General features: G+C 45.2%; 1 protein-coding gene across 1 annotated transcript; it reads right to left on the reverse strand.

Moving 5' to 3' along the window:
- Window positions 1-8414: 8414 nt before the first annotated feature.
- LOC144590959 (galactoside alpha-(1,2)-fucosyltransferase 2-like) lies at window positions 8415-9495 on the reverse strand. Its single transcript, XM_078395325.1, has one exon. It carries the CDS (start codon window positions 9405-9407, stop codon window positions 8415-8417), a length of 993 nt encoding a protein of 330 aa, XP_078251451.1. The 5' UTR covers window positions 9408-9495.
- Window positions 9496-9894: the final 399 nt, after the last annotated feature.

Below are 9894 nucleotides of genomic sequence, written 5' to 3' on the forward strand. Positions count from 1 at the left end.
CCCATCATTTCTTATTCTCAGTTTATTTCTTTTCCCTTCTTTCTCTCCTACATATTGGGTCTGAGTGTTTCCCTTTTCTGCCTCCTGCCTCACACACTGCCTATTAGCTATCTGTGTTTGAGTCCCTCCCCCCAACCGTACTAGTTTAAAGTCTCCGCAGTTATTTTAGCAAATCTCCCCGCCAGGATATTGGTTCCCCTCGGGTTCAGATGCAACCCGTCCTTTTTGTACAGGTCATACTTCCCCCAGAAGAGGTCCCAATGATCCAGAAACTTGAAACCCTGCTCCCTGCACCAGTTCCTCGGCCACGTATTTATCCTCCACCTCACTCCATTCCTATTCTCACTATCGCGTGGCACAGGCAGCAAGCCTGAGATTATTACTTTGGAAGTCCTTTTTTTTAACTCTCTTCCTAGCCCCCTGAATTCTCCTTTCAGGACCTCTTCCCTTATCCTACCTATATTGTTGGTACCTATATGTACCACGACCTCTGGCTCCTCTCCCTCCCCTTTCAGGATATCCTGGACACGCTCAGACACATCCCGGACACCGGCACCAGGGAGGCAAACCACCATCCGGGTCTCCCTACTGCGTCCACAGAAACGCCTATCTGACCCCCTCACTATAGAGTCCCCTATTACTACTGCTCTCCTCTTCCTTTCCCTACCCTTCTGAGCAACAGGGCCGGACTCCTTGCCAGAGGCCCGGGCACCGTCGTTGCCCCCAGGTAGGCTGTCCCCCCCAACAGTACTTAAACAGGAGTACTTATTTCCAAGGGGTACAGCCACCGGGGTACTCCCTAGTCCCTGCCTCTGTTCCTTGCCCCCCCTAACAGTGACCCACTTGTCTACCTCCCGTGGTCTAGGAGTGACCACCTCTCTGTAACTCCTATCTATAACCTCCTCACTCTCCCTGATCAGACGGAGGTCATCAATCTGCCGCTCCAGGTTCCTAATACGGTCCCTTAGGAGCCCCATCTCGTCACACCTGGCGCAGATGTGGATGTCTGGAAGACTATCAGACTCCCAGATTCCCCACATCTGACACCCAGAACAAAAAACTGCCCTGGCAGTCATACTCTCCAAACAAAGCCCCGCGCTCGGTTACTAAACCTACCGCCCAGCTGCTACTCCAACCGCTCCAACCGCCCACCCAAAAGAACTGAGTGATCTCTTGGGAGAGGCGAAAAACCGGATCAGCATGGCCTCCTCCTGCACCTATTGTCTGTTGTCTATTGTCTATTGATCCACTGCAGATTTGGTTATCGACACAAGGGGTTGACAGCTGACAATCTCCCTGGCACGAATGAATGGCAAGATACCATTGGCTTTCTTCACTGCCTGCTGCATCTGCATGCCTACTTTATTTGTCTCAATGATTGTGCTTGCCTTTCTGGTTCTGCCAGGGAAACCGGATTAAGTTGTATTGCAACATTGCAATCTTCAAATTAAAATAATTGGCTTTACGAAATCAAGGAACGTTCAACTTTCATGCAACACCCTCTAATCTGACAGCACCAACCATTGTCATGGACATATTCACAAAGTGCTGGAGTAACTCGGCAGCATCTCGGGAGAGAAGGAATGGGTGACGTTTCGGGTCGAGACCCTTCTTCATTGTCATGGACATTCTTGCCAAGGACTCAAATCATTAATCCCAATTTCATAATATGATTTTAATAAACAATGTTTATATATTTATAATTACATTGAACGTCTCCTGTACGTAACCAGCAGACGTTGCGAAGACACAAAAGGTCATCAGGTTGCAGCTCCGTCAGCAGAAAATTGACAAACTACACTTACCCCCGGGTTCTTTCATGACAGCATTGTAAATGTCTTTATATGTTGACAGACCCACAATACATGAAAACAGTGTGTTAATGATGCCTGCTTATGTACGTAACGATTTGGACACGGAGAACTAAGTAAGCACAGTATGTCTGTCTCCTTTGCTTTAAAGTATGTTGAGTTAAGAATTTTTGGACATGTATTTTTTTTTACTTGGCTCGAGCATCATAGAAACAAATGAATATCGATCAGAAAAATATTAATTTTTCATGATTTCCAATGGCATCTTACGTATGTAACTCTCAGGACACGACGAGTTACATACATGAGCATGATATTTTTGACCCTCCCACATGAATATGTGCAACTAATTTCTCCAAGCAAAGTCGGGTTTGGAAAGACACATCAAAGGTGTGGTCATGGTACATTTATTTCCAATTAACCTATTTCTGGAAAACAGAGGGAATAATTGTGTGCAGAGATGAGACAGCGGTGAAGGATAGTCAATATTAAAGAGTATGACAGGCACTGTAGTTTGAATCTTGAGGTAATTACCAATTTCCTTTACAGTGGGACTCTCTGACTCTCTGTGTTTGCCTCTACCCTCCTCATCTGTCTGTCATTCTGCCCTGAAAAAGCAGCCAACATAATCATACCTCCAGATTCAAGAACAAATTCTTCCCCACTGTTTACAGATGTCTGAATGATTCTCCCATAAAATACGGATGTATCCAAATAATAGCCTTTTTATCTATCATGGTACATCTGACAATAATATAAACCAATACAAATGTTAGTCCCAATAACAGCAGCATTCAACAAAGCAGCAACGATTTACACACGAGACATATATTTACACCCGTTCAACTTTGAATGCTTCAAGGCATATCTCACTCACTCAGTTTAAATGGGATTTTTGCCAAATTTGTTTTGTAATAAGGAAGTTGAAGTGAATCTAAATAAGTCTGAAGAAGGGTCTCGACCCGAAACGTCACCCATTCCTTCTCTCCCGAGATGCTGCCCGACCCGCTGAGTTACTCCAGCATTTTGTGAATGAATCTAAATAAGTACATGTCATTGCTTAACAATCTTTAGTGCTTTTAATGAAAATGAAACCATTGTACCATTTTTCTAGATGGTGAACATCATAGGGGTGTGAAGATTGATCACTGAAGGCCACAGATAGGGTATATTTGGGAATTGTAGTGTACACACATGTTAGAAATGCCCTTGAAGAAAATTACAAAAACAAGGAGTCTGGAACGAGTCTGGAATTCATGTGGTGATAGAAAATCGCATCATAAATTGAAAGATTAATAAAAGAGATTGAAAGAGAGTAAATGGAAAGATTCAGATTCAGATTAGTTTATTGTCTAATACACTGGCGAGCAATAAACTTGCTTGTTCACATGAAGTGCACAGTGTATACATACATTAGTAGCAGGAACGCCAAGGAGTCCAGCCAAAAACTAATGGGACACGAGTTGCATGCGATAGTCGTGTTTATTCTCCCCAGCACGGCTCTCCACCACTTCCCCAGTCTCGGGCGATACCTGGCCTTAAATACCGACTCAGGTAACACCCCCTGTGACTTGTGCCTGCCACACCCAGACACCGCCCCCTAGAGCCGATGGTTCATTCTGCCCTTGGTTTGCCACCAGGTGTCACCACAATAGACAATAGACAATAGTTGCAGGAGTAGGCCATTCGGCCCTTCGAGCCTGTACAGACCGCCATTCAATGTGATCATGGCGGATCATTCTCAATCAGTACCCCGTTCCTGCCTTCTCCCCATACCCCCTGACTCCGCTGTCCTTAAGAGCTCTACCAAGCTCTCTCTTGAACGTATTCAGAGAATTGGCCTCCACTGCCCTCTGAGGCAGAGAATTCCACAGATTCACAACTCTCTGACTGAAAAAGTTTTTCCTCATCTCCGTTCTAAATGGCCTACCCCTTATTCTTAAACTGTGGCCCCTTGTTCTGGACTCCCCCAACATTGGGAACATGTTTCCTGCCTCTAATGTGTCCAACCCCTTAATAATCTTATACGTTTCGATAAGATCCCCTCTCATCCTTCTAAATTCCAGTGTATACAAGCCTAGTCGCTCCAGTCTTTCAACATATGACAGTCCCGCCATTCCGGGAATTAACCTAGTAAACCTACGCTGCACGCCCTCAATAGCAATAATATCCTTCCTCAAATTTGGAGACCAAAACTGCACACAGTACTCCAGGTGCGGTCTCACTAGGGCCCTGTACAACTGCAGAAGGACCTCTTTGCTCCTATACTCAACTCCTCTTGTTATGAAGGCCAACATTCCATTGGCTTTCTTCACTGCCTGCTGTACCTGCATGCTTCCTTTCAGTGACTGATGCACTAGGACACCCAGATCTCGTTGTACGTCCCCTTTTCCTAACTTGACACCATTCAGATAATAATCTGCCTTCCTGTTCTTACCACCAAAGTGGATAACCTCACACTTATCCACATTAAACTGCATCTGCCAACCATCCGCCCTCTCTCACAACCTGTCCAAGTCACCCTGCAACCTCATAGCATCTTCCTCACAGTTCACACTGCCACCCAGCTTTGTATCATCTGCAAATTTGCTAATGACCCACCCCCCACAGATTCGCAAATTCAGTCGTGCCCTGGTGGCAACTTGGAATGCCTGCTTTGGTGTTCCGCGTCACATCACGTCCGACCGGTTCACGTGGGAACTGCGGTCGTCCATGGCCCGCCTGTTGGGAACGGCTCCACCATTCGACAGCGTACCATTCCCCAGTCAAATGGGTTGGTGGATTTATTCACAAAGTGCTGGAGTAACTCAGCAGGTCAGGCAGCATCTCAGGAGAGAAGGAATGGGTGACGTTTCGGGTCGAGACCCTTCTTCAGACTAATGTCAGGGGGGGCGGGACAAAGGAAGGATATAGGTGGAGACAGGAAGATAGAGGGAGATCTGGGAAGGGGAGGGGAAGAGAGGGACAGAGGGACTATCTAAAGTTGGAGAAGTCGATGTTCATACCACTGGGCTGCAAACTGCCCAGGCGAAATATGAGGTGCTGTTCCTCCAATTTCCGGTGGGTCTCACTATGCCACTGGAGGAGGCCCATGACAGAAAGGTCGGACCGGGAGTGGGAGGGGGAGTTGAAGTGCTCAGCCACCGGGAGATCAGTTTGGTCAACGCGGACCGAGCGCAGGTGTTCAGCGAAGCGATCGCCGAGCCTGCGCTTGGTTTCGCCGATGTAAATAAGTTGACATCTAGAGCAGCGGATGCAATAGATGAGGTTGGAGGAGGTGCAGGTGAACCTCTGTCTCACCTGGAAAGACTGTTTGGGTCCTTGGATAGAGTTGAGGGGGGAGGTAAAGGGACAGGTGTTGCATCTCGTGCGGTTGCAGGGGAAAGTGCCCGGGGATGGGGTGGTTTGGGTAGGAAGGGACGAGTGGACCAGGGAGTTACGGAGGGAACGGTCTCTGCGGAACGCAGAGAGGGGAGGGGATGGGAAGATATGGCCAGTGGTGGGGTCCCGTTGTAGGTGACGGAAATGTTGGTGGATGATATGTTGGATCCGCTGGCTGGTGGGGTGGAAGGTGAGAACGAGGGGGAACCTGTCCTTGCTGCGAGTGGGGGGAGGGGGAGCAAGAGCGGAGCTGCGGGATGTAGAAGAGACCCTAGTGAGAGCCTCATCTATAATGGAGGAGGGGAAGCCCCGTTTTCTGAAGAACGAGGCTGCCAACCAACATTATCCCCACATTTTCCCTTCCACCAGTCAGCCAATCTTCTAGGCAAACTAGTAACTTTTGCTCTGAAGACCCAAAAAGTGACCAGAGAAAGACCCAGAGAAGCTCACGTTGTCCAGAGATGCTGCCTGACCCACTGAGTTACTCCAGCACATTGTATGTGTGTTTTTGATCTCATAAAACCACTGTTGTATCTACATCCACCTCCATCCATGTGTTCCAGCCACTGCCAGCAAACAAACGTAGTCGCAAAATGTAATCAAACGTAGTCGCAAAAAGCTTAGAATGGAAGAACTCACCCTTAATCTCGGAGATTAAAACAGTTTATAACTGGGGAATTATAAACATTCATTGTGCAATGTGACATATTTCACAATGATTTTATTTCTAGAATTGTAGATGGATGAAACACTTCTATTAAGAGCCACACAAAAGTTTATTTCTTAGAAGCTAATTCCCACAACATCAAATATAATACAAATTATATACTGTATATAGAATGATATCCATTAATAATCATCTCTTTGTTTGCTTATGAAATAAAAAGAGCTGTCTCACAATATTTCCCTGTTAGAGAGTTAGGGTGGACAATTGTTCTTTGGATGGCACTAGGGAGAGGGAGGTTGAGTATAGTTCTGAAATAAAATCTTGGCTTCAATCAAATTTCCTCAAACTCAAATCTTGGCTTCAATCAAATTTCCTCAAACTCAATTGCAACAAAGCTGAAATCATCATCATTGGTCCAAAAACGCTCACCAAATCCACCCAAAACTTCATCCTCAACATTGATGGTCTCCCAGTATCCACCTCACCTCACATCCGGAATCTTGGAATCATCTTTGATCAAACCCTCTCCTTCGACAAACACATCAAACACATCACAAAGACAACCTTCTTCCACCTCAAAAACATTGCCCGTCTCCGTCCATCCCTCTCCTCCACAGCTGCAGAAACCCTCATCTACGCCTTCATCACCTCCCGTCTGGACTACTGCAACAGCCTCCTCTATGGCGCACCCTCAAAAATCATCAGTAAACTTCAATACATTCAAAACTCCGCTGCCCGTCTACTCACCCACACCCCGATCCGTGACCATATCACCCCCGTCCTTTACAAACTCCACTGGCTCCCCATCCCCCAGAGAATCCAGTATAAAATCCTCCTCATAACCTACAAAGCCCTCCATAACCTGGCCCCATCCTACCTGACCGACCTCCTCCACAGGCACACTCCCACCTGCACCCTCCGCTCTGCTGCTGCCAATCTCCTATCCCCCCACATCCGGACCAAACTCAGATCCTGGGGGGACAGGGCTTTCTCCATCGCTGCTCCCACCCTATGGAACTCACTACCCCAAACCGTCAGAGACTCCTCCACACTCACCACATTCAAAACATCGCTGAAGTCTCACCTGTTCAGTACTGCCTTCAACCACTGAAGGTCACCTCACCTTCTGTCTCCTTTCTCTGTTCGTTTACTTATTTACTTATTTATCTATTTATTAATTTCCCTATGTTCTCTAAATCTCTGTAAAGCGTCTTTGAGTATATGAAAAGCGCTATATAAATAAAATGCATTATTATTATTATTATTAGTTCTGGGACCCAGAGAATGCACCATATTAATTACCTGGATTTGGGTGCATGGGGTTTACAACAAAGAACATAGAAGTGTACAACTTAGGAACAGTTTCTTTAGCACACAATGTTTGCGCTGAATATGATTCCAAGACTACCTCTTATCTGCCAGCACATAAGGCATATCTATCCATTCTCAGAATATCCATGTGCGTATCCATCCAAATGCCTCTGTAAATGCTACTATCGTATCTGCCTCCAGCACCAACCCTGACAGTGCGTTCTCATCACCCAATGCACTCTATGTGCAAACCTGCCCAGACATGTCCTTTCAACTTTGTCCCTTTCACCTTAAACCTATGCCCTTTGATATTTCCATCATGGGGAAAAAAGGTTCTGACTGTCGACTCTACCAATGGGTCTTGGTATTTTACATACTTCTTCCTGAAATTAAGCATGCAGGTACAGCAGGCAGTGGAGAAAGCTAATGGCACGTTGGTCTTCATTGCGAGAGGATTTGAGTATAGGAGCAAGGAGGTCCTACTGCAGCTGTACAGGGCCCTGGTGAAACCACACCTGGAGTATTGCGTTCAATTTTGGTCTAATTTGAGGAAGGACATTATTGCAATTGGGGGAGTGCAGATTAGGTTCACCAGGTTTATTCCCGGGATGGCAGGACTGACATAGGATGAGAGAGTGACAGCCAATTTTCCCTACCCATTCCCTCCACAGAAGCTGCCTGACTTCAAGAATCTGCTGCTTCTTGAATCTTCGAGCATTTTGTTCCGTTTTGGTCCCCCTACTATAGGGAGGATGTCGTGAAGATGGAAAGGCAGCAAAGAAGATTTACGAGGACTTGTGCTGTTGTGAGAGTTTGGGCAGGCTCGGAGTTTATTTCATGGAGCACAGGAGGTTGAGGGGTGATCCTATAGGGGTGTATAAGATCATGAGGGGAACAGATAGGGTAAATGCAGAGAGTCTTTTACCCAGTGTAAGGTGAGAGGGGAAAGATTTAAATAGTTCCATTTAAACTATTAATAGATGGCAAATAGTGGCAAAGTCTTCCATACTGAGGGTGGTGGGTATATGGAGAGAGCTCGCAGAGGAGGTCGTTGAGGCATGTACAATGAGAACATTTAAAAGACATTTGGACAGGTAGGTGTATAGGAAAGGGTGAGAGAGATGGGTGTGACTAATGTGGATGGGGCGTGTTGTTTGGTATGGGCAAGTTGGGCTGATGGGCCTCTTTCCATGCTGTAGGACACTATGAATTCAGAATGCCTGGTTAATTTAATGATTGTTTTTTTAAATCTTTGCCAGAACAGGTGAGAGGTCGGCTGCAATTCCAATCCATTGAGGTAAGTAAAATGTTTCGTACTTAAATATCTTTCGAGACCGTGAATGAGGCGTAGTGTAGTTAACCAGGTAAACAGTATCCCCACCAGCCAGGTAAGCTGCCCAGAAACCAAATGTCCCTAACGTTATTATAGTGTGATTACAGTGAGCAAGAATGGAAAGGTCTTCACCTGGACTCTTTGAAGTATCTGAAAAGAAAACGTCCCTTTTGGAATTATTGATGTTCTGCTTGCACCAATCTATTCCATCACTTGTCACCACAAAAATAACATTCCTGTATTTATCTCTGAAGTAACCCATCGCTTTTTCTAAATATCCCTTATCAGCCACGACCCCTTTGTAAAGAGGCATGATGCCAACATAATCACCCCTTCGAACATGGACTCCAACAAAAGTCACATTCTTTCGCTCTCCCCCGATGCGTCTCAGATACGCGTTTGTCTCTTCCGTGATGAAGTCGTGAAAGGTGAACTCGTGGAGAATCTCTTCCCGCAGGTGATGGAAGAAGGTCCAGGAGCACGGAAATCCCTGGAGCATTCGATAGTTCCCTGGAATATTACGATACTCCTCAGCCATCCAGTCGTGGAGTCCGTAAGGTTGAAAGGGTAATTTATTGACCAAACTTTCATGGAGGGTTGGAAGAGTAGTTTTGAAGACAGGAGACAGATAATTGGCCATGGAGGGCAAAATGTAGGCCTGGTGACCATTAATCTTTGCCAAAGCATAGAGTGATGCAAATTCTCCCATCTGGTTGCCAAGACGTCCAGCAGAATTTATTGTCCAAATTCCCTTTGGAATATTCTGCACGCTGCTTTGAACACATTTTTCATTTGTAGATTTTTTAAAATAATCTATATTAGCCTTATATTTATATTGGAATACAATTGTTATGAAAACCAACGTTACTGAAAGTAAAATTAATATAAAGATGCGATGTTTCATCTTGCTTTAATCAATAGAAATGTTCTTTGGAAAAACTATTTTCATGGAGTTTATCAGTTGTATCTCTGTTCTTTCAATTTAGCTCAGTGCTTCTGAAAATAGATTTTTTGAAATAAAATTATTTAAGTTTGTATTATTGAAAATTATTATAATAAAATTGTCATTAATATCATTACATTTGAACAATGTTTAATTTAGTTTAAACATAGAAACATAAAAAATAGGTGCAGGAGTAGGCCATTCGGCCCTTCGAGCCTGTACGCACCACCATTCAATATGATCATGGCTGATCATCCAACTCAGTATCCTGTACCTGCCTTCTCTCCATACCCCCTGATCCCTTTAGCCACAAGGGCCACATTTAACTCCCTCTTAAATATAGCCAATGAACTGGCCTCAACTACCTTCTGTGGCAGAGAATTCCACAGATTCACCACTCTCTGACTGAAAATGTTATTCCTCATCTCAGTTCTAAATGGCCTACCCC

The sequence above is a fragment of the Rhinoraja longicauda genome, unplaced genomic scaffold, assembly GCF_053455715.1.
Source record: "Rhinoraja longicauda isolate Sanriku21f unplaced genomic scaffold, sRhiLon1.1 Scf000427, whole genome shotgun sequence".
Classification (NCBI taxonomy): Eukaryota; Metazoa; Chordata; class Chondrichthyes; order Rajiformes; family Arhynchobatidae; genus Rhinoraja; species Rhinoraja longicauda.

Coding starts and splice junctions, on each gene's coding strand:
- LOC144590959 (XM_078395325.1), bottom strand. CDS start 9,407: ATGAAACATCGCATCTTTATATTAATTTTACTTTCAGTAACGTTGGTT.